The 25,782-nt window shown below is 44.0% G+C and overlaps 1 protein-coding gene across 2 annotated transcripts in view; it reads left to right on the top strand.

Moving 5' to 3' along the window:
* LOC122562003 (transient receptor potential cation channel subfamily V member 6-like) overlaps window positions 1–25,782 on the top strand; it is a 52,780-nt gene that overhangs the window by 4,881 nt on the left and 22,117 nt on the right. Inside the window, exons 2-9 of one of the 2 annotated variants that reach the window (XM_043714372.1) lie at window positions 1,041–1,138; window positions 1,874–1,996; window positions 4,978–5,118; window positions 12,732–12,830; window positions 15,680–15,846; window positions 19,498–19,647; window positions 19,740–19,952; window positions 22,216–22,302. In XM_043714372.1, the coding sequence (XP_043570307.1) occupies window positions 1,041–1,138; window positions 1,874–1,996; window positions 4,978–5,118; window positions 12,732–12,830; window positions 15,680–15,846; window positions 19,498–19,647; window positions 19,740–19,952; window positions 22,216–22,302 (1,078 nt within the window). The remainder of the gene's footprint in view (window positions 1–1,040; window positions 1,139–1,873; window positions 1,997–4,977; window positions 5,119–12,731; window positions 12,831–15,679; window positions 15,847–19,497; window positions 19,648–19,739; window positions 19,953–22,215; window positions 22,303–25,782) is intronic. The other variant, XM_043714373.1, reaches the window with a different exon arrangement.

The raw sequence follows: 25,782 nt of genomic DNA, 5'->3' as shown, positions 1-25,782 counted from the left end.
AAATGCTGGCAAATGGAACTGGATTAATTTAAGCTATCTGGTCGGCATGAATGAGTTGGACTGAAGGGTCAGTTTCTGTGCTGTACAACTCTATGACTCCAGGTGCAGGTTAGCTGGACTGGCCATGCTAAATTGCCCATAGTGTTCAGGGATGTGCAGCCTCGGTGGATTAACCATGGGAAAGGTGGGGTTGCAGGGATGGGTGGAATTGGGTGGGATGATCTTTGTACTGTTGGTGTGGATTTGATGGGCCGAATGGTCTATTTTCACACTGCAGGGATTCTGTGATAATCTTTGGAACTCTTTTTGTATAAGGTAGTAGAGGCAGTTTCTTGAATATTTTTGAGGTAGCTAGATAGGTTCTTGTTAAGAAAAGGGTGAAAGGTTATCAGGGGTAGAAGGGAAGTGGATCTAAGATTACACAGAAATCAGCCATGATCTTATTGAGACTTCAGGGGCTGAATGGCCTACTCTTGCTTGTAGTTTGTATGTAGATTGGATTCCCTACAGAATGGAAACAGGCCATCCGGCCCAACAAGTCCATACTGGCTCTCTGAAAAGCAACACCCAGACCCATTCCTCCACCCTATATTTCCCTCTGACAAATGCACCTAACACTACAGACAATTTAGCACGGCCAATTCACCTGACCTGCACACTTTTGGATTGTGGGAGGGAACCGGAGCACCCGGAGGAAACCCACACATGGAGATCGAAAAGTAAGTTTCAAAATGAATTAAATAAATAATTGTGAAGGGAACATTTGCAGGACTATAGGGATAGAGTAGGGGATTGGGACTCTAATTGGATCACTCAGAGCCAACCTTGGCATGATGATGGGCTGATTGTCCTCCTATCAGAATGATCTGGTGGTTCTCCGGGAGGATTGTTCACCGAGCCTAGCAAGAAGTAACAAGTCTGGAGAACAATGCATCCTCCCGTTGCGTTAGCCTTGACCAGGTCAGTTTGACAGCCAACATGTGCACAGTTTGAACACATCACCGTCTGCACTCTGATCTCTGTGATTTCCCTTCCCTCAGGATCATGGAAGTACCACTGTTCATAGCAGCAAGAGCGAATGATGTCAGTACCATCCAGAAACTCCTGAAGTGTCACTCCGTTGACCCTTTTGAAAAAGGTGAGAACGCACATTTTATTTTGGGGAAAGGAATCAGTGGATTTGTACTTGTTTCATGAATGTTAGATATGAGACAGCGCAGAAAGAGGTCACTGGGTCTAGTCGCTCAATGCTGGTGTTGATGCTGCAGTTCAGCCTCTTTCTCCTGTCTTCCTTCATCAACTGCGAATTGCAACACTACCTGTTCCCTTTCCTGACTCTTAAATATATCAATTAACCTTGAGGGACCATCATAACACTTGATAAGCCTCATTAATTCCAGTCTCACACTCACTGCATATATTTGGTGAGTGACTGCTAATTACACTCGATCTCAGAGTTGAGTGACGCACGTCGGTAATAAATGAGATAGTCACCGTGTGAAGCAGAATTTCCTGCTCTTGGTGGGCATATTCTAAGGATGTTTCTTCACGTGACCGACCAACCACTGCTCTCCTGCCCCTAGCAGCTTGTTTCCCGAAAAGTAGATCAGGATTGAAGAGTTGACAGATGTTGGGTTGAGGTGTCGTGTTGATTAAGTGTTCCTCTGAGCGTATTTATATAAATAAAAGCATTAAAGAAAATTAAAAAGGCCTAATTGTTTTAATGCCACTGATGATTTCTCATTTGCAGCAGTGACCAAAGATTGACCTTTCATTCCCAGAGACTCCAGGAAATTCCCTGAGTGTTGACAAAGCCAGGTTAAAACAAACCTCAGCACTGTGTGGTAATTGTGGCTGCTTTATTTCCTGGTAGGAGTGATGGGCGAGACAGCATTGCACATCGCAGCATTGTATGGCAGTTATGAGGTCGCAACCATTCTCCTTGAAGAAGTGCCAGATCTTATCAATGTGCCCGCCACCTCGGAGCTGTACGAAGGTAGATGCCACTGTTTCATTCATGACCCCTCAACCCAAACTGCGGTACAATTACGTGTTGCATTAGAATGGGTGGAATCGGTACACTGGGATGTTCAGCAAGGCTCTGCATGATAGCCTGGTTAGCAAGGTTACATCACATAGATTCCAGGGGAAGCTAGCCAAATGGATAGAAAATTGGCTCAAAGATCAGAGACAGAGGGTGGTGGCAGAGGGGCTTTCTTGAGAGAGAGAGAGAAAGACGGAGATCAGGCCTTCCAGCTGCTCATATCTGGAGCTGCTCTTCTCATGGTGTCTGTGGGGAGTTTGCACATTCTCCCCATGTTGGTGTGGGTTTCCTCTGGGTGATCCGGTTTCCTCCCACAGTCCAAAGATGTACAAGCTAGGTGGATTAGCCATGAGAAATGTGGAGTAATGGGGATAGGGCAAGGTTACAGGGATAGGGTCTGGGCCCGGGATGCTCTTTGGAGGGTCAATGGGCCAAATGGCCTCTTTCCACACTCTGTAGGGATTCTCGGATTCAATGATTCTATGAACTGTATATCTAAAGAATTTAGCAAACTCCATTTTCAGAATTCTGGTGGATACGCTTTTCAGGTGTTGACATGGCGGCCCAGTGGTTAGCACTGCTGCCTCACAGCGCCAGAGACCCGAGTTCAATTCCCGCCTCAGGCAACTGTCTGTGTGGAGTTTGCACATTGTCTGTGTAGGTTTCCTCCGGGTGTTCTGGTTAGGTGAATTGGCCATGCTAAATTACCCATAGTGTTAGGTGAAGGGGTAAATGTAGGGGAATGGGTCTTGGTGGGATGCTGTTCGGAGGGTCGGTGTGAACTTGTTGGGCCGAAGGGCCTGTTTCCACACTGTAAATAATCTAATAAGCAAGCAGGAGGTGAATTGGAAGGTTACTAATTTAACAGTATAGATTTATATCCCCCGATAGAGTTTTCACTGTGAGGTGATGAGCTCACTAAAGAAACATTAGCGACTATTTTAATATAATGGGTTTTGATGTTTTCTTTGGGATACATCTTTATGCCGTCTGGCCATGACGATTGTGAGTAAGGAATGTGGCCTGGGCAGTGAATGTCAGAGTTAGAAACACAGGGCCCTTTAAGGCATCAGTCCAGAGTGAATTGAGAATAGATGGCCCTCACTGGATTTTTGTATTAATGAGCTGAGCTGGGGCTCTTGTGGCGCAGTGCTAATATTTGGACCAGGAGGCCCGGCTTCCAGTCCCACCTACTCGAGAGGTGTGCAATTAAAATCTCTGAATGGTTTGGTTAGAACAAATCTTTGAGCTGAGTTCTAAGAGATGATGTGGAGGAGCTGGTGTTGGACTGGGGTGGACAAAGTTAAAAATCACACAACATCAGGTTCTAGTCCAACAGGTTTATTTGGAAGCATTAGCTTTTGGAATGCTGTTCCTTCACAGCACAGCTACCCGAAGAAGGAGAGTCGCTCCGAAAGCTAGTGCTTCCAAGTAAACCTGTTGGATTATAACCTGGTATTATGTGATTTTAACTTCCAAGGGATGGGCACCGCAGGGAATGGAATGCCTTGTTTGCCCCTCCAACACCACTTTAATTTAGTCCCCTCCCTTGCTGCCTACGTTTTGGTAGTGTTGCTTTGTGTTTTGCAGTCTGTTGTTTCGGTGATTACTTTGGTGATTAAGTGGTGGGTTATCAAAATAGAAAGAGCTGAGTTCTTGGCAGTGGACTGGGGAGGGTGTCGCCTACTTGACCTCCACCATAGCGATACTCATACTCAGGTTCCCTTGGAGCAGGAGCACTGTGGTGTGTATCAACAACCATGAAACCTTCAGAGAGAGGTTAGGCCCTGGAGAGACTGGAGCACATTATTTCCTCATCCAACACCATTTTGATTTAACCACTCGCTTACATCCCCCACCATTTTGTATTTGCTATTATTGCAATGGTGGGCTGTGCTTGTTACCTGATGGAGGTGGGTACTGCAGATGCTGGAGATTAGAGTCAAGATTAGTGTGTGGTGCTGGAAAAGCACAACAGGTCAGGTTGCATCCGAGGAGCAGGAAAATCTATGTACCTGATGAAGGTACCTCCTTGGATGCTGCCTGACCTGCTGTGCTTTTCCAGCAACACACACTAATCTTGTGCTGGTTACTTGTTTAGTTGATTAATTTGGTGATTTGGTCATAGGTTTCCAAAACAAACAAAACAGAGCTGAGTTCTTCATGGGCAGTTCAGAGACCTCCTGGTGGGCCTCCAGCTGGGCCTGACTGAAGTGGCCATCACCAGATCCAAGCAGTGGGCAATGGAGGGGGTCTGCTCCCCCTTTTTCATGGTTAAGTTCATGCCCGGGTGTTCTTGGAGAGGGAGTATGTATTATCCGAGACACCCGCACCAATCAACCAAACCGCCCCATGGCCCAACATTTCAACTCCCCCTCCCACTCTGCCGAGGACTCTTCCAGCACCACTGATCCAGAATCTGGTTTCCAGCATCTGCAGTCATTGTTTTTACCTAGTATGTATTATCCACCTACTCTCTCAATGTCTTCAGAGAGAGGTGGGCACTGCTGGGGCTAGACTGCACTATTTTCTCCATCCCAACACCATTTTGATTTGGATCCCTCCCTTAATTCCTTACCCTTTATGTAACTACAGTGTTATTGAGACACTGGCCGGGTGAGCAGTGTTTGTTATTCACTAATTGATAACTACTTGTTCAGGCGAGTTGGTGGTGGGTTCTTCAAAGTAATAACCTGCATTTAAAACACAAAGAGCTGAATTCTTCCCCCACAGGTTTGTACAAAAAAGAATGATGAAAGCTGGTATTTGTGCTCGACTGCAGGAGGCAGATTTACATTAACGCCTTGGTAAATCTCTGAAGGTATCCCTGTGTAACGGTGTATGAAACAGTAAGTCAGGAATAGGTAGTAGTTGAGGAATGAGGTTGGGGGTAGGATCGACAGGAATGAACTGCTTTTCATTTTGTTGTGTAGGGAAAACAGCCCTGCACATTGCTGTTGCAAATGAAAATATTCATCTGGTGAAAGAGCTGATAAACCGAGGAGCTGATGTGGCATCATCACGTGCGACTGGAATCTTCTTTAGAAGGAGTGAAAAGAACTTCATTTACTACGGTAAGCATTCATCCTGATTTATACCCAAGAGTACATGAGTTCACAAGCTTCCCCTTTGTCAATGACGGAGATACCTTTGGCTGTTCTTCGTCATTCCATTGGTCTTACACAGGAATAGAAGTAATCTGTGACGATTGTTATGGACCAGGGCCAGATCCTCTCAAAACATGTCAAGAAGGAAGCCCAGACCCTAACCCTTTCTAGTTGTTTTAAGCAGGTGTAAAGTGGATATTCCAGGAGGGATGCAGCTGGTCAGAACCCCTTGGTTTTAAACAAAACACAATTTATTTACAGAGTACCGAATGAAACACAACAAAAGAGAACAGAATACAGATAAACTTAATCTATCCGAAAACCCAACAGATGACCCCAATTTATTGATCCTATTCCAAATGCCTGCAGCAGTCCCCATAAATACCCCATTAGCAAAAAGGTAAAATCAGATACAGGGTCTGACAGGAGAGAGAGAGAGAGAGATGGAGGAGAGATTCAACATTGAACACCTCTTTCCATGTAGCTGTTTCCTTTGATTCCCCAGCTTAAACTGACCAGCAGCTCTGAACAGCCAGACTGTTAAAACCAAACCAGAGAAAATTTGTGCTGGGAGAACTGGCCACTCCCCTTTCATTGTACAAGTGTTTTTTTAAACTTGAAAGCCTTTTGCCTGAGGCAGTATCTGTTAGCTATCATCATATTGGCTCTGAAACCCTTCAAACCAGACATATCAAAATCTATGCATTTATGACCCCTCTGAAAAAAGAACTAAAGTCCACCTAACCTTGTTAGCAGCATCATCACACAATGCTGTGGCTTTAAGAGGTTATTTTGTCCTTTTTTCTAAGAGAGGCTTTGAGATAGAGGTGATAAGTTGACTACTTGAAAAAAGGCAGTAAACAGCTTCTGAGGCCTTGGGTTTTTTTAAAATTTGGAACAATAGAAGCAACCTTGATGGGTGTGGCCGGCTGTCACAGACCAGGATTTCTAGTTTTTTTTGTTTTTTAGCTTTGAGATTCAGCACCAGTTGCTGCTGGAGCCTCAGCAAGGCAGAAGCTACTGGGGTTTAGAAGTGATCGTTTCCCTCTCAGCTGGGTTAACTGTCAGGCAAATCTATTTTTCTGAATTTGCTGTTTTTTGCCAAGGGGGTGTTTATGGAATGTTACTATATTGCAACAGTTAATTAGTAATAAATGCTGTAGTTATAATTCTATTAAGTTTTCCAATGCAGTTACTCTAAGTTCTTCTTTCTTTTGTTGTATTTCAAATGCAGAGGAACCTCAATTATCCAGCATTCAATTATCTGAATTTCAGATTATCTGGCAAGATGGCAAGTTCCTGATGCTTAGCTAAACTGTGTTGTGTGGCATTTGATTATCCAGAATTTGATTAACCAAATGTTAATTTTGGGATATAGGTGAATTAATGTTATTTCTGCAATTATAAGTTCTGATACAGAGTAAATGAATTCACATTAGTTTGGGATTGTTTTGGCCGAGAGCTGAATTAGCAAGAATGAGGAAATATATAATCCGTTAAAAATGATATGTCAGCATGAGACGTGATTACAAAACAATGGTAGAAATACAGGCACTAGATAAAATGCTGTGAAGAGAGGCCTGTATAAATAGTAGGTTTCCCACTTGTACAGAGACACAGGAACAAACCCCAATTAAAAGGGCTTAGTGATAAGATGCTGTGAGAGGCAGTGCAGATGGAGGGAGTAGATAATGGTAAGCAAAGGATGGGATGACATCAAACAACCTTATGGGAGCCAGAGATAGACATTTGTCACGGACAAGGCCGGATAAACAGAAGTTGTGGGATCAGTCTTAAGGAAATGAGTGACGTAAGCGGAGGAGGGAGCAAACAATGAAATACGAAAAAAATATGGGGATTCAAATTGTATAAATTTTGAGAGTTTGTTGGATTTGATGTGTATTTGTCATTGCCTTACCTGGCATTAGACATTGCACCCACTTGCAAGTGTACAAATAAACGACACTACTGGTTCAGATTTTTGTCTCGGACTGAAATTATTGAAGTGAGTGAGCTTTGTTTCTCACACTAATCATGTCTTTTGGATAATCGAGGTTCCTTTGTAAAGTGTTTAAATAAATTGTGTTTTGCCTAAGGTCAAGTAGTTTGATGAATTAAATTAAATGGTATGTTACATTTGCCTTTCAGATAAGAAAAAGTTAGGGTCCAGGCTATCTTCTTAAAGTATTTTCAGGGGTCCTGTCTGGTCCATAACACATTGGATTTACTCCACTGTTCTGTGAACCAATCAACCCTCAATTCTAATTCCCCCACATTTTTCTGTGTTCTGAGATTTATTTTTCCAGACTTTTGTCTCAATTGAATTTTAAGTGTTATCCTCCTTCTCTGTGTTTTCCCTGTGAAGGGAAGAATCATTCCCTGGTAACTATATTTTTGTCTTCATTTACTTTCCATGATTTAGCATCCGTTGCAGTCCAAATGTATACATTATTTATCTGCATTTCTGCCGACATTCTTATATTTGAATCTCCATGATATTCCTCAAAGCAGGAATAGAGAGAGAGCATTGGGATCTCCTTCTGCACTAACCACAACTCCACCGTAGTGTCATCCGCAAATTTACTAACCCATCCTTCTATACCCTCATCTAGGTCATTTATAAAAATAACAAAATGCAGTGGCCCCAAACAACTCCTTGCAGTACACCACTAGTAACTGAACTCCAGGATGAACAGTTCCCATCAACAACCATCTTTTGTCTTTTTACAATTAGCCAATTTCTGATCCAAACCACTAAATCACCCTCAATCCCATGCCTCCGTAATTTCTACAAAAGCCTTCCGTGGGGAACCTTACCAAATGCCTTCCTGAAATCCATTTACACCACATCAACCACTTTACCCTCATCCACCTATTTGGCCACCTTCTCAAAGAACTCAGTAATATTTGTGAGGCACGACCTATCCTTCACAAAACCGCGTTTACTATCCCTAATCAACTTATTCCTTTCTAGATGATTACAAATCCTATCTCTTATAACTTTTTCCAACACTTTACCCACAACCGAAGGAAGGCTCACTGGTCTATAATTACCAGGGTTATCTCTACTCCCCTTCTCAAACAAGGGAACAACATTTGCTATCCTCCAGTCTTCTGGCACTGTTCCTGGAGATAATGATGACATAAAGATCAAAGCCAAAGGCTCTGCAATCTCCTCCCTGGCTTCCCAGAGAATCTTAGGATAAATCCCATCCAGTCCAGTGGACATATCTATTTTCACACTTCCCAGAACTGCTAACACCTCCTCCTTGGGAACCTCAATCCTGTCTAGTCTAGTAGCCTGTATCTCAGTATTCTCCTTAACAGCATTGTCTTTTTCCTATGTGAATATTGACAAAAAATATTCATTTTGTGCTTCCTCTATCTCTTCAGACTCTACTCACAACTTCCCACTACAGTCCTTCACTGGCCCTAACCTTTCTCTAGTCAGTCTTTTATTCACGATATACCTACAGAAAGCTTAAGGGTTTTCCTTGATCCTATCTGCCAAAGACTTCTCATGTCCCCTCCTGGCTCTTCTTAGCTCTCTCTTTAGGTCTTTCCTGGCTAACCTGTAACTCTCAAGTGCCCTAACTGAGCCATCATATCTCATCCTAACATAAGCCTCCTTCTTCCCCTTGTCAAGAGATTCAACTTCTTTAGTAAACCACGGTTCCCTCGCTCGACCACTTTCTTCCTGCCTGACAGGTACATACGTATCAAAGACATGCAGTAGCTGTTCCTTGAACAAGCTCCACATTTCATTTGAGCCCGCAGTTTCCTTCCCCATCCTATGCACCCAATGCCTAATCGCATAGTAGTTGCCTTTCCCACCAGCTATAACTTTTGCCCTGTGGTATATACCTACCCCTTTTCATCGCTAAAATAAACATAACCGAATTGTGGTCACTATCAGCAAAGTGCTCAGCTACCGCCAGGTTCATTGTCCAGTATCAAATTCAATGTGGCCTCGCCCCTTGTTGGCCTGTCTACATACTGTGTCAGGAAACCCTCCTGCACACATTGGAAAAAAACCCGACTCATCTAAAGTACTCGAACTATCGTGTTTGCAGTCAATATTTGGAAAGTTAAAGTCCCCCATAACAACTACCCTGTTACTATCACTCCTATCCAGAATTATCTTTGCTATCCTTTCCACTACATCTCTGGAACTATTTGGAGGCCTATAGAAAACTCCCAACAGGATGACCTCTCCTTTCTTGTTTCTAACCTCAGCCCATACTACCTCAGCAGACAAGTCCTCATCAAACGTCCTTTCTGCCACCGTAATAATGCCCTTGACTAACAATGCCATACCTCCCACTCTTTTAATATCTTCTCTGTTCTTACTAAAACATCTAATTCCCAGAACCTGCAATAACCATCCCTGTCCCTGTTCTATCCATGTCTCCGAAATGGCCATAACATCGAAACCCCAGGTACCAATCCATGCTGCAAGTTCACTCATCTTTATCCGAATGCTCCTAGTGTTGAAGTAGACACATTTCAAACCAACTTCCTGCTTGCAGGTGCACTCTTGTGACCTTGAAACCTTGTTCATGACATCCCTTCTCTCAACCTCCTGTGCACTGGAGCTACACTTCAGTTTCCCATTCCCCTGCTGCATTAGTTTAAACTGCCCCGAATTGCATTAGCAAATCTCTCCCCCCTCCCCCAGGATATTGGTACCCCTCCAGTTCAAGTGTAGACTATCCAGTTTGTAGAGGTCCCACCTGCCCCAGAATGAGCCCCAGTTATCCAGATATCTGAATCCCTCCCTCCTGCACAATCCCTGTAGTGACGTTTTAAACTCCTCTCTCTCCCTATTCCTCACCTCGCTAGCATGTGGCATGGGTAACAAACCAGAGATAACAACTCTGTGTGTTCTTGCTCTAATCTTCCACCCTCGCTCCCTGAATGTCTGCCTTAAATCCCCATCTCTCTTCCTACCTTTGCCATTAGTGCCTATGTTGTCCACAATTTGGGGCTGCTCCCCCTCCCCATAAATATCCTGAAAACGCGATCCAAGACATCACGGACCCTGGCACCTGAGAGGCAACACACCGACCGCGAGTCTCTCTTGTTCCCACAGAATCTGCTATCTGTCCCCCTAACTGTAGCGTCCACCAATGACTACTGCTCTGCTCCTCTTCCCCCTTCCCTTCTGAGCAACAGTGACAGACTCTGTGCCAGAGACCTGTACCCAATGGCTGACCCTTGGTAAGTCCCCTCCCTCCCCAATAGCATCCAAAATGGTATATTTCTTATTGAGGGGAAACAACACAGGGGTTCCATACACTGTCTGCCTGTTCCCTTTCTGTCCCCTGACTGTAACCTGTCTACCTTTTTCCTGTACCTGATGTGTGACTACCTCCCTGTAACTCCTCTCAATTGCCCCCTCCCGAATTGTCTACTTTGGCACTGAAATGGACCATTTTCCTAACCAATGATTGTAAATTAGAAATTCCTCAGGAGTGCTTGTCTCTGCTGCCCATCAGTTTTCTCCATAATATCTCACTTTCTACCCACTGTGTGTCTCTCCATTGGTGTGAGACAGGCTATGCCTTTACAGGTGATCTCAAACCACCTTTGCTTCTTTATAGGCCACCAGATCCATCCTCATATCAGAGAATCCAATTATACCTTGATTGTAACCTGTTGATCACTTGACTGCTTATCTGCTCCCTTGGATGCTGCCTGAGCTGCTGTGCTGTTCCAGCACCACTAATCCAGAATCTGGTTTCCAGCATCTGCAGTCATTGTTTTTACCTGCTTGGCCCTCTGTGTAATTTACTCTAAATGTCCATTACTCTTTTTTTATACATTTAAAATTCCGCCTATCTTCCTGCTTTATTCATAATTTTAAAATTTTTAACCTGTGGTCCCTGTTTTCACCATTATCGCCAGTTCATTTAATTTCATTTATAACCTTCAATACTTTGCCGATGAGAAGCATCTAACTTGCCTCGTAACTCAAAATGCAGGAGAATCGACGTTTCGGGCATGAGCCCGAAATTCCTGAAGAAGGGCTCATGCCCGAAACGTCGATTCTCCTGCTCCTTGGATGCTGCCTGACCTGCTGCGCTTTTCCAGCAACACATGTTTCAGCTCTGATCTCCAGCATCTGCAGTTCTCACTTTCTCCTCGTAACTCAAAATTCCTGATACCGGGAAATGTTGCTATTTCTTCCCATGTTTGTCTTTCATCAGCTGACATTATGTCCAAATGCTGGAAACTTTGCAATATTGTTTTGTAAGAAATTAAGATATTTCAGTGGTAATGCCCAGAGATAGAATAAAGCAAATACTCCTTAGTGGTGCTTTTAACAATAGGTGTGACGTCTGAAGCTTACCCGACGTTTGAAGGGGTTAAAACTCAGGTAGAATTGGAGTAGAACTAGGAACTGTCGGACAAGTTTGAGAACAATTAGTCATGACAGGAAATGTTTTCTTTTAAAAAGGTATTCAATGGGCATGGAGGTGGGGTGCAGGGGTTTAGTGTGGGCAAACGGGTTACACGAAGAGCCAGGAGGAGCCTGCAGTACCTAGCCCTCAAAGTAAAGATCATTCAACAGTTTGACTCATGAATCACTTCCACAAATCTCTCAAATCAAGAGCACAGGTTTCAGGTAATTATGATGTGAGAAGGGAAACCCTTTTTCACGCAGTGATTGGGTCAGATCTGAAACCCGATCCCTGGAGGCTGATGGAGGTCTTCAAGGGGGCATTAAACAATTGTTTCTGTTTGAGTAAGGTTCAGAGTTATGGGGAAAATGTAGGAGAATGGCACTGGATTATAATACTTATTCAAAGAGTCAGTATAGACACAATGGGCTGAACTGCCTCCTTCTACATTGTGCCAATTCTGTGGTATCTCTGGAATTCCCTGCTAGTATCTCAAAGGTAATGTGCAGGCAGCATGTCCTTCCTGTGAGGAACACAGGTAATAGTCCAGGACAACAGAAAGCTGTTAGACAAACCTGACATCAATCCCATTGTAACCCTAACTGTCCCGAGCCCGTATTTGCCTTACTTTCACCCAGAGAGTGGTGATCCTGTGCAATTCTAAGCCACAAAAATTGTTTGGGGCCAAACATTGAATGCGTTCAGGAAGGAGTTCTTAGGGCTAAGAGATTGAAGTGTATGGGCAGAGAGAAGGAACAGGGGACTGAGGTAAATGGTCAGCCATGATCATATTGAATGGTGGGTCAGGATCAAGGGGCTGAATGGCATATTCCTGTTCTTGCTTTCTATGTTTCCTGACTTCTAGTTAGTTCCATACGTATCTAATCTCCTGAATGAACAACTTCTCTTTGTTCAGCTACTCTGGATTAACTTTCTCTTTATTGATAACCAGAAAAGGTGACCAAGACCAAATGTATGTGTGGTGTTCAAGATGGATCGGGAGAGTTAAGGTACAAGAAGGTTAAGAATGGATGGGCCAAATAACATTGTCTCATTCGCAATGGTTGTTGGTATTGGTGATTCTCAAGATCTTGGTCAGACAAGTTACTTGCTTCAGTTTGGATCAGTTTGGTAGCTTCCAGTTCACTCTTCTGAGTAATTCTCACTTTGTTTCAGGTGAGCATGTGCTGTCTTTCGCTGCGTGCGTTGGGAATAAAGAGATTGTTCAGTTCCTGATTGAGAATGGTGCAGACATAAAGGCACAGGATTACCTCGGTAAGAGTCAGAACTCAGTGAAGCTTGATTAGCTTAGAAGTCAAGGTAGAGATCAACAATAATGTGCTGCCTAATCTTCCGGCATGTCTGATTTGCAAATCTGAGGTGTAGGCAATGGAATCAGTGATTAAACCCCCTCAAGCCTGTTCAATAATCCCACTCGATGATCATTGATCTCCACACTACTCTGATTCCCGATGTATTTCATTACTCAGGTGTAAGCTTTGACTGCAATGGTAGCATTCCTGCCTCTGAAATGGAAGGTCATGGAATCATAGAGTTGTACAGCATAGATATCCTAAATTAATCTAGGCCTATTTGCCAGCGTTTGGCCCATATCTCTCTAAACCCTTCATATTAGTATACCCATCCAGATGCCATTTAAATGTAATTGTACCAATCTCCACCACTTCCTCTGGCAGCTCTTTCCATACACGCACCGCCCTCTGTGTGAAAAAAAGTTGCCTCTTAAGTTCTTTTTAAATCATTCCCTTCCCAGCTTTAACCTGTGTAAAAACAACGACTGCAGATGCTGGAAACCAGATTCTGGATTAGTGGTGCTGGAAGAGCACAGCAGTTCAGGCAGCATCCGAGGAGCAGTAAAATTGACGTTTCGGGCAAAATCAGGAATAAAGGCAGAGAGCCTGAAGCCTTGGGTTACAGAGAGTGGTGACCTCAGCCCGGACAATCACAAAGGCCAACCTCCCATCTATAGAATCCACCTCCATGTCCTTGGCAGAGTGGGAGGGGGAGTTGAAATGTTGGGCCACAGGGCGGTGTGATTGGTTGGTGCGGGTGTCCCGGAGATGTTCCCTAAAGCGCTCTGCTAGGAGGCGCCCAGTCTCCCCAATGTAGAGGAGACCACATCGGGAGCAACGGATACAATAAATGATATTTGGTGGATATGCAGGTAAAACTTTGATGGATGTGGAAGGCTCCTTTAGGGCCTTGGATGGAGGGGAGGGAGGAGGTGTCGGCACAGGTTTTGCAATTCCTGTGGTGGCAGGGGAAAGTGCCAGGATGGGAGGGTGGGTTGTAGGTACTCCACCTTTAACCTTTGCCCTCGAGTTTTGGACTCCCCTACCCCCAGGGAAAAAGACTGTTGTTATTCACTCTATCCATGCCCCACATGATTTTATAAACCTCTATAAGGTCACTCCTCAGCCTCTGACACTCCAGGGAAAACAGTCTGAACTCATTCAGCCTCCCTCGATAGCGCTAATCCTCCAAACCTAGCAACATCCTTGAAAATCTTTTCTAAACCCTTTCAAGTTTAACAACATCTTTCCTATAGCAGGGAGACCGGAATTGAAAGCAATATTCCAAAAGTGGTCAAACCAATGTCCTGTACAGCCTCAACATGACCTCCCAACTCCGATACTCAATGAACTGACCCTGTCTACCTTAGACACCATGGTGGCTCAGTGGTTAGCACTGCTGCCTCACAGCGCCAGGGACCTGGGTTTGAATCCAGCTTCAGACTCTGTGTGAGTTTGCTCTGGTTTCATCCCACAGTCTAAAGATGTGCAGGTTAGGTGAATTGGCCGTGCTAAATTGCCCGCAGTGCTCAGGGATGTGTAGGTTAGGTGCATTAGTCAGGGAAACTGTAGAGTAGTATGGGTCTGGGTGGGTTACTCTTCGAACGGAGGGTTGGTATGGACTTGCTGGGCTGAAGGGCCTATTTCCACACTGTAGCAATTCTAAATCAAAAACAACTATCCATACACCACCAATTTTGTTGTCATCTGAAAACTCACTAAACATTTCTCCTGAATTCACATCTAAATCATTGATATGAATGACAAAAAGCAGTGGACCCAGCACCATTTCTTGCAGCATACTGCTGGTCACAGGCCTCTAGTCTGAAAAAACACCCTCCACCATCATCCTCTGTCTCTACTGATGTCAGGTTTACTGGTCAATAGTTCCCTGGATTTTCCTCACCACCTTTGTTAAATAATGGCACCACATTAGCCACCGCCAAGCCAATTTTGAAGCCACATGGTTAAATCTCCCTGGATTTCATGTCGTCCAACCTGGCTAACCAGTTTACCACGAGGAACTTTGTTGATCACCTTGCTGAAGTCCCTGCACACAACATCCATTGCTGTGCCTTCATCAATCTTCTTTAGAAATTCTTCAAAAAACCTCCATCAAACTAGTGAGACACGATTTCCCATGGGCAAAGCCATGTCGACTATCCCTAATCAGTCCTTATGTTTCCAAATACATGTAAATCCTGTCCCTCAGAATACCTCCAACAACTTATCCACCATTGATGACAGGCTCACCAGTCTATAGTTCCCTGGATTTTCCTTACCACCTTTCTTAAACAGTGGAACCACAATAGCCACCCTCCAGTCTTTCAGCACCTCACCTCTGTCTTTCGATGATACAAATATCTCAGCAACGGGCCCAGCAATCACTTCCCTAGCATCCCACAGAGTTCTGGGATAGACCTGATCAGGTCCCAGGGATAGGTTTGAGTCCCATTCCAAACACTTGAGCCCAGTGACTAGGCTGAGACTCCCAGTGCTGTACTGAGAGAGTGCTACAGTTCTAGAGGTGCTGCCTTTTGGAAGAAATGTAAACCTGGGGCCCCATCCATTCTCTCTTGTGTTTCTGGTTAATATGTATTCTGGAGACAAACATCTGGCCATTGCCACTGTATTGTTTGTTGGAGCTTGCTGTGCACAGAGTGGTTGGGATCCTTCTTGCACAACAGCAGTGACTCCATTCCCAAGGCACTCCATTGGCTACAAAGCTCTTTGGGAGGTTTGAAGTTGTGAAAGGTGCTATATAAATACAAGTCTTTCTTGATTTCTTTCTTCTGATGGATGTATTTTCAGGTAACACTGTTCTGCATCATCTGGCACTGCATGCCCGGCGTTACACAGCCCAGATGTATGATTTCATCCTGTCCCTTGATCCAGAGAGGGGGAATCCAGTGGAGACAATCACCAACAACAATGGGCTGACTCCCTTCAAGCTTGCGGCCTTGGAAGGAAATGTCCAGGTGAGGGTCTATTCAGCATTTTATAATCCAGCATTGTATGGAAGAGAGTAACGACACTGGCTGGGAGCATCAAACTCATCATTACGGAGAGGAGTGCATTTACTGGGTAGGATGTTCCCTACACTGTACAATATAGTACAGAGTTTAAGTTCCAACTCAATAACGTGCAGTTAACCAAACACTGATCAGCACTCAGTATGAGTACATCCAAAAGATGTGCAGGTTGGGTGAATTGGCTATGCTAAGTTGCCCATAGTGTTCAGGGATGTGTCAGTTAGGTGCATTAGTCAGGGGTAAATATATGGGTCTGGGTGGGTTACTCTTCGGAGGGTCGGTGAGGACTTGATGGGCCAAATGACCTGCTTCCACACTGTAGGGATTCTGTGGTGACTGTGCTACTGCACATCTGAAATAAAAAAAAGGAAATTCTGGAAACACACATAGAAGTATGGAAATTAGGAGCAGGAGTAGGTCATTAGGCCTTTCAAACCTGCTCTACCTCTGTTAGGGCTGATCCTCTACCTCAGTGCCATATTCCTGCTATCTCCCTGTTCCCCTTGATGCCTTTAATGTCTGAAAATGAATCTGTCTCTTGAATATATTCAGTGACTTGTCCTCCTCAGCCTGCTTTGAATTCCACAGGTTGACTATCTTTTGAGTGAAGTAAGTTTTCCTCAGCTCTGTCCTAAATGGTTTACCACATATCCTCAATCTGTGCTCCCTAAACAAGAAAACATATCCTCCCTGCATCTCGCCTGTCCAGCCCTGTTAGAACTTTATACGGTTCAATCAGATCCTATTTCATCTTTCTAAATGGTAGTGAATACAGAGCCATCAAATCAATCTCCCCTCACAGGACAGTCCAGCCATCCCCCATATCAGTCTAATAGACCTGTCTCTATGGCAGTCGAACCCTTCTTGAGTAGGGAGGCCAAAACTGTACACAGTCCTCCAAGGGTTGTCTCACTATGGCCCTGGTAAATGCAGTAAGATACCCTACTTCTGAACTCAGGTTCTCTTGCAATGAAGACCAATATACCATTGTCTTTCCTAATTGCTTGCTGCACCTGCCTATGTACTTTCATTTGTACAAGGATACCCAGATCCCTTGTCCATCTACACTTCCAATATAACACCATTCAAATAATATTCTTCCATTCTGGTTTCACACCAAAGTCTATGAATTCACATTTAGCCACAGTGTACTGCATCTGCCATGTATTTGCCACTTGCTTAACTTGCCTAAATCACCTTGAAGCCTCCATGTACCCTCCACACATCAACAGCGAACTTGGAAATGTTGCATTTTGCTACCTCATCCAGGTCATTTATGTGTATTGTGAATAGCTGGGGCCCAAGTACTAATCCTAGTGGTACCTCACTACTCCCTGCCTGCCACTTGGATAATGACCCGTTTAGTTCCACTGTCTGCTTTCTGTCAGCCAGTTCTTAATCCATGCCACTATTACCCCTATCCCGCATGTGCTTTAGTTTTGCCCACTAACCTTTCACAAGGGACCTTACCAAAAAGCATCTAAATGTACCACATCCATTGGTTTACCCTTATGTATTCTACTAGTTCATTAGATTTGTTAAGCATGTTTTACCTTTCATAACTCCATGCTGCCTTTGACCAATCATATTAATGCCTTCCTAATGTTCTGTTATCATGCCTTTCATATTAAACTCTGGCATTTTTTCCTGTCATCAGCATAACTATTTTCTACCTACTTTTTCTACCTACAGTCAGTTCTGAAGAAGAGCTCAAAATGTTAACTCTACTTTCTCTCCATAGATGCTGCCAGACCTGCTGAGTTTCACCAGCACTTCCTGATCTTGTTTCTGATCTCCAGCATCCGCTGTTCTTTGTTTTAGCTTAAGGGAAGAGTTGGGAAATGGACCATGTGAAGCTGAGGAGGGTGAACATTGGAAACGAACAAAATGTTCTCGTTGGTGTGAATAGAGATTGCTTACCGAAAAGCCAGTAAACCATGTGAATGACACACACTGGTGTGATTTGTCACCTCTACCTCAGAATAGTGCTTCAGTATGACCAGTACATTAATTTCCTGGTATTTCTGGAACATTTTCATTTGCTACATTTTCCCTCTGGGTGGCCTAAGTCATTTCCTATTCTGGGTACTAAGGTTTATTTAGCAATTGCACTCTTGTTTCTGAGTCAGAACATTTCATAGAGTCATGGAGTCATACAGCATTGTTGGTCCAACCAGTCCATGCTGACCATAATCCTAAACTGAATTAGTCCCACCTGTCAGCATCTGGGCCATATCCCTCCAAACCCTTTTTATTGACGTTCTTCACCAAATGTCTTCTACACATTCTCCCCGTGTCTGCGCGGGTTTCCTCCGGGTGCTCCAGTTTCCTCCCACAGTCCAAAAATGTGCAGGTTAGGTGAATTGGCCATGCTAAATTGCCCATAGTGTTGGGGTAAATGTAGGAGAATGGGTCTGGGTGGGTTACGCTTCGGAGGGTCGGTGTGGACTTGTTGGGCCGAAGGGCCTGTTTCCACACTGTAAGTAATCTAATCTAATCTAATCTAATCTAATCTAATCTAATCTAATCAATCTAATCTAATCATACATTGTAACTGTACCCATATCCACTACTTCCTCTGGAAACTCATTCCACAAGCGAACCACATTCTGCGTAAAGAAAGTTGCCCCTCAAGTCTTGTTTAAATCTTTCTCCTCTCACCTTAAAAATATGCTCCCTAGTCTTGAACTCCCCTACCCTGAGGAAAGCATACTTGCCATTCTCCTTAACTATGTCCCTCACGATTTTATAAACCTCTATAAGGTCACTCCTCAACCTCCTATGCTCCAGTGAAAAAAGTGCCAGCCTTTTCAGCGTCTCCTCATAAGTCAAACCCTCCAGTCCTGGCAACATCCTGGTAAATCTCTTCTGGTCCCTTTCCAGTTTAATAATATCTTCCTTACAACAGAGAGACCGAAACGGGACACAATACTCCAATAGAGGCCTTACCTACATCCTGTACAACTTCAACTTGACGTCCCAACTCCGAGACAGAGACCTGAGCACAATGTCCAACCTCATACCGCAGTGCAGTACTAAGGGAATGATGCCCTGTCAGAGATGTTGTCTTTCAGTTAGGAAAATTAACCTCAACATTATCCATTCTCTTAGGTGCATAAAATATTTAATGGCATTTTCAAAGGAAACCTGAGAGATCACTACAATAGATTATCTGATCATCCATCTTGTTGTGACTCGTGAGGTCCCACTAAAATGGCTGCTGGGTTCTTACATTACAACAATGACTGCATTTCAATAAAATGTATATGCCTACAAGTTAAAATACATCCAGTGAACTAGTAAGAAGCACAGTGTAAGGTTTTTGTTTTAGCTTTCCATGCATAATCCACACTATCATACATTAGAACCTTCTCTCTTAATTTCCGAAACAGCTTCACTGAATGAACCCTGTAATCTCACGCTCACACTGCTTATCCCTGGCATTTCCATCCTCTACAGAAATACTATGCCTTGCCTGAGCAGCATATTGAATACAGGACTGTCTGTGGTTATTCTTGCAACCCATTTTCAATCTGACAGGGAGAGAGAAAAACAAACGACTTAACTAACATGTTGGATTTGGTTTTTATTCTGCAGCTGTTCCAACACCTAATGAGAAAGAGGAAACGCCAGATTGAATGGTTTTTCAAACCTATCTCTGCCACCTTCTACGATCTCTCTGGTATTGATTCCTGGGATGATGACCACTCTGTCCTTGACCTGGTTATTTGCAGTAATGAAGTTGAGGTGAGCCGAGGAGTTCCAGACAGAAACATCCTCTGAAGGTGACTGAGTGAAGGTCAAACCCTGAATGTTTCCACATCGTTCTGTTTCTACAGGCCCTGAAGATCCTCAACCTCCCACCGATCAAAGCCCTGATCCATTTCAAGTGGAACAGATATGGAAAGTATTATTTCCGAACCATTGCTCTCTTCTACTTCATCTACATTATCATATTCACCTCCTGTTGCATCTTTCGACCTCTTATACCACGTCGTGACAATGTCACAGACCCTAGGGACACACAGATATTGGAAGAGGCGCCATTAAATGTTAGTACCATAACCATGGGCCACTGGTGGAGTGGGTAGCAGCTACTGTTTAGTGCATGGCAGCAGAATGGGGGAAAGAAGGTTGGGATATTTCTAGGTTTGCTCAAAGGATCAGAAATTAGCGTGTGTTGTGATTTACAGAGATAAGTAGTTGAGACCACCGCTACCCCTCAGCCAATGATGTTCCTTTAAGAAGGGCGACAGGGATAATCTGGGATTAATATGTTGGTGAGCCTTGTGTCAGTGGTAGGGAAATTACTTTTGATGAACAGACTTAGGGACAGGATCTACTTGCATTTGGATTTATTATGGATGGTCAGCATGGCTTTATGCAGGGGAAATCTTGTCTCACAAACCTGATTGAGTTTTTTGAGGAAGTGATGAAGATGATTGAAGAGGATCGGGCACTGGATATAATCTACATAGAATGTACCAAAGCATTTGACAAGGTCGGCTGCTGCAGAAGATCAAATTGCATAGAATCAATGGTGAGCTGACAAGTTAGATACAAAAGTGGCTTGGCCATAAAAGATAGAGCGTAGTCAGGGAGGTGGGTGTTTCTTGCTGGAGGTCTGTGCCCAGTGCTGCTCCACAGGGATCAGTGCTGGGACCCCCTTGTTTGTAATATATCTAATTGTTTTGGATGAAAAGGTTGGTGGTCTGATTAGTAAATTGCAGACGACATGGATGTTGGTGGAGCTGTGAGGAAGATTATAAGAGCATACAGCAGGAAATAGATCAGCTAGAAAGTGGGTGGAGAAATGGCAAATGGGTTGGGGTTAGTTTAATCCAGACAAGTGTGAGTTGATGCATTTTGGGAGGTCAAATACAAGAGGGAAGTATATTGTGTATGGACCCTTTGGAGCATTAATATACAGGGAGTTCATGGGGTCCAAGCCCAGAGTTCCCTGAAAGTGGCAGTGCAAGTGGATAAGGTGGTAAAGAAGGCATATGGCAGGCTTGTCTTCATCAGGGTGGGGCATTGAATACTAACATTGGCAAGTCATGTTGCAATTGTGTAAGACTTTGGTCAGGCCACATTTGGAGTACTGTGGGCAGTCCTGGTCACACACTATCAGAAGGATGTTGAGGCTTTGGAGAGGGTGCAGATGATATTGTCTGAATATTGCCCGGATTGGAGTGTTTTAGCCAGAAGGAGAGGTCGGACAAACTTGGATTATTTTTGCCACAGCGTCAGAGGCTAAGAGATGATTTGAGAGAAGTGTATAAAATTAGGAGGAGCATGGATAGGATGGATAGTCTGAGTCATTTTCCCAAGTTGGAGATGTCATATACTAAGGGACATCGGATTAAAGTGAGAGGGTGAGGGAGCGAAGGGTAGTAGGTGCCTGGAACACACTGCCAAGGAGGTGGTAGAAGCAGATACAACAGCAACGTCTAAGAGGCACTTAGACAGGTATGTGAACAGGCTGAGAATAGAGGAATATGGACCGTATGCAGACAGATACGGATTAGTTTAGAGTAGGATCATGGTCTGCACAGACATGATGGGCTGAAGGGCCTGTTTCTCTGTGTTTATGTAAATATTATAGTTCCCAATTGCCATTTTTCCTCTAATCTAATCTAACCTAGAAATCTAATTATAGGGGCATTAGACTACAGATTGCATGACTTGCTGTGATAGAAATACAATTTCAATGGTGTTATTACCGATAGATGGAAAAGCATATATTTTATTTATTTGTGAATTTTTAAAGAAGTTATTTGGATGTTTAGCACCGAGTTTGTGGCTGAGGCAAAGTGACTTCCTAGGAGCATTTGTGAAAATTTCTCAGACCAAGTGAGATTTTTCATAGTAGCCCAGTGGTTAGCACTGCTGCCTCACAGCACCAGGGTCCCAGGTTCGATTCCAGCCTCGGGCACCTGTCTGTGTGGAGTTTGCACATTCTCCCCGTGTCTGCGTGGGTTTCCTCCCACAGTCCAAAAATGTGCAGGTCAGGTGAATTGGCCGTGCTAAATTGCTCCTAGTGTTGGGTGTAGGGGTAAATATAGGGGAATGGGTCTGGGTGGGTTGCGCTTCGGCGGGTTGGTGTGGACTTGTTGGGCCTGTAAGTAATCTAATCTAATAGTGTGGGCTATACTTTAGCACCTACCATTTCAGTGATTTGTGCCTCTCAGTGAAGTAGTAGAATAGAAGTTGCTTGCTGTACTAAAGTCCTAACACTGACACTAACCACCAGATCATCCTTTGAATTATTGCCGTGCCACTGGGTATAACGTTCACTCTTTCTTCTGATTCCAGCTGTGCTACACATCAAATGGAGATTACATCCGCTTGGTGGGGGAGACCATTTCTGTCTTTGGAGCCATAGCCATCCTTCTCATAGAAGTAAGAAAGTTTATTTTTGCTTTGCTGAGGGAGTGTGCGGAGTTTAATCTATCACTGTGATTAAAAAAGAATATCCCAGCAAAGGCCAGTGAAATCTATATTTGCCTAATATGGAGAGTGAGGGCAGACAGCAGCCTGGTGGTAATAGTGATTAGATGAGTAATTTAGAGGGTCGGGAAACAAGGGTTCAAATCTCACCATGGCAGCTGGTTGAATTTCGATTCAATAAAATCTGGAATTGAATGTTTTTCTCAGTAACAATGACTGTGAAGCTCTCATTGACTCCCCATAAAAACCCATCTATTCTACATTGTCTTCCAAAAGATATTTAATAAAGTGTCACATCTGGATGTAGATTTGCTCGCTGAGCTGGGGTTCGTTTTCAGATGTTTTGTCACCAGACTAGGTAATATCGTCAGCGAGCCTCCGAATGAAGTACTGGCGGCATGGCCCGCTTTCTAGTTATATGTTTGCGTTTCCTAGGGTTGGTGATGTCATTTCTTGTGGTGATATCATTTCCTGTTCTTTTTCTCAGTGGGTGGTAAATGGCATCCAAGTCAATGTGTTTGATGATACAGTTCCGGTTGGAATGCCATGCTTCTAGGAATTCTCAAGCGTGTCTCTGTTTGGCTTGTCCTAGGATGGATGTGTTGTCCCAGTCGAAGTGATGTCCTTCCTCATCCATATGTGAGGATACTAGTGAGAGTGGGTCATGTCGTTTTGTTGCTAGTTGGTGTTCATGTATCCTGGTGGCTAGTTTTCTGCCTGTTTGTCCAATGTAGTGTTTGTTACAGTTCTTGCACGATATTTTGTAAATGACATTAGTTTTGCTGTTATAGTATAGGGCCTTTGAAGTTCATTAGCTGCTGTTTTAGTGTGTTGGTGGGTTTGTGGGCTACCATGATGCCAAGGGGTCTGAGTAGTCTGGCATCACCAATTCTAGGAATCACAAACATATAAATAGAAAGTGGGCTACACCACCAGTGCTTCATCCGGAGGCTCACTGAAGGTGTTACCTAGTATGGTGACAAAACATCTGAAAATGAACCTTCCAGCTCAGCGAGCAAACCTACAGCCAGAAGCTCAATCAGAGCGACAAACCTGCTCAAAACTCGCAAAGTGTCATTTATTGAACTGTATTAATTAAGACATGTGGAATATCTTCCATGAACATGACAATTGATAGGAACCTCTCATTATCCCTTTTAGGGAAACCCTATTGTAATAGATGAGGAAACCCAACTGTCACTCAGGCTCTTGACATAACCAAAACAGACTTGCCCAATGGACCAATGATCCTGGAGGTGAAAGTCCCATCAGTGGCTAGTCAGAGGCAGACTGCTATCCTGTATTCAGCAGGGAGACGATGGCTACTGTCAGTACGGCATCCACTGGAGAGCTCTCATCAAGGACGGTCAGCAACAAGACAGGGAGTGGCTTTGAATGGCTAACCCCAACCCCACCTTCCCAATGCTGGGTCCCTCACACAGTGCGTTTAAATGAGAAACCACCCTTGGAACTCAAGGGCCATGGTGCCAGAGTCGGTTGGTGCTCCCTGTGTGGTGGGACCCCTGTCCTCTACTTAGGAAACCCCATTGGGAGGTGGGGTGATGGCCTCAAGTAGGCAACGATTTGATAGTCAAAAGGTCTCAATGGCAGTGGGAAAAGAAGACTGTCCATGGGTCTTCTCAACTTTGGTTTAATCAACAAGTTCTGAGGAAGGATTACTCAACCCGAAACATTAACTCTGCTTTCTCTCCACAGGTGCTGCCAGAGCTGCTGAGCTTCTCCAACAATTTCTATGTTTAGTTCTTAATCAGCAATGAACTGCTTCCCTTCTGCCCAATTTAATGCCCCCTTCCACCAAACCTGCCATGGGGAGGGCACAAAATCCTGCCCAGGAGACATCTCAGCAAAGTTAGAACCAATAGAATAAATTGGGCAGCACATGGTACCATGTTGACAGAATGACAGGAGTGATCCGTAGTTGTATTACGTACAGGGGAAGATATAGAGTGGGATACTATTCAGGTGATACTGGGGCCCTACTATCCTTCATCCATGTTAATGACTTGGACATAAATGTACAGGGCACCGTTGTAAAATTCGCTGATGGCAGAAAACTTGGGAAGTATTGTGAACTGTGAAGAGGATCGTGATAGACTTCTAGAGTATGTGGAATAATAGAATGGGCCTAATGAAATATAACGCAGAGAATTGTGAACCGACACATTTTAGAAAGAAGAACGAGGAGTGCCAATAAAAATTAAAGTGTACAATTCTCAGAAGTATCACAGGAGCAGAGGCCTAGTATATGTGTGAACAAATTGTTGATGGTGACAGCAAAATTGACAAATGCACACAGAATACCGAGTGTTATAACTGGAGGCATTAAAGCGACTTTTTTTAAAAACTGGCTTGATCTCAACAGTGGTGTTCCATTCACTTATACATTAGGAGTGTCGTGAAGACCCTAGAAAGATTTACGACCATAGTTTCAGCAATGTGGGACTTCAGTTACAGGGATAGACTGCAGAAGTTGGGTTGTTATTCTTAGACAAAGGAGATTGTTTGATATTATTTCACGTGTCGATCTTTCGCATGGGTGGAAGGGTTGAGAACCAGAGGGATGCTTAAAGAGATTTAAAGGAGCTAAAGCTGACGTGAGGAAGAGACTTTTAATGCAGCCAGTGTTTTGGATCTAGATTGCAGAGTGTGGAGGAGGCAGACTTACTGGTGATTTTCAGGAGGGAATGGCCAAACCATTTGAAAGGAAAGGGTACAGGGAGAGTAGGACTTGCTAAGTTGCTCTGGCAAAGTGATGGGGTTTAATGGCCTTCCTCTGTGTTGTAACCAGTCCATTATTCACAGAGTTAGCACACCCCAAAGTACTCACAAACTGTGAGGTAATTTTTGTTGAAATGTGGTGATATAGCATAAGAAGTGAGACCACCAGTTTGTCTCGAGTCAGCTGCCACTGACAGTGCTGTGATAATGGTCAGCTCACCTGTTTGAGCGATCCCGGATGAGGAATAAATATTTGTCAGCTAACTGGGAAGAACCCTTCTGGTCGTCTTCAAACTTATATCTGCCCAGAGGGCAGGGTCTCGATTTGATACCCCATTTGAAAGATGGCACCTCTGACCGTGTGGCATGACACCAGTATTGACTTTGATGATGGGGCCGAGTTTCTGGAATGAGAGTAGTAGCCATGATATTCTGATCCACAGCATGAGGACGTGGGCCAAAGCTGAGTCATCGAGTCCTACAGCACGGAGACAGGCCCTTTGGCACAAACTGGTCAACACCGACCAAAATGTCCGTCCAGAAGATGCCCCTCAGGTTTCCTTTTATTCTTTCCCCTCTAACTTTAAACAGATGCCCTCTAGTCCTCGATTCCCCAACCTGGGGAAAAAGACTGAGTGCATTCACCCTATCCATGCCTCTCCTGATCATATGCACTTCTATAAGATTCCCCCC

Source organism: Chiloscyllium plagiosum, chromosome 24 (genome assembly GCF_004010195.1).
Source record: "Chiloscyllium plagiosum isolate BGI_BamShark_2017 chromosome 24, ASM401019v2, whole genome shotgun sequence".
Lineage (NCBI taxonomy): Eukaryota > Metazoa > Chordata > Chondrichthyes > Orectolobiformes > Hemiscylliidae > Chiloscyllium > Chiloscyllium plagiosum.
This window is presented reverse-complemented; position numbering and strand designations above follow the sequence as displayed.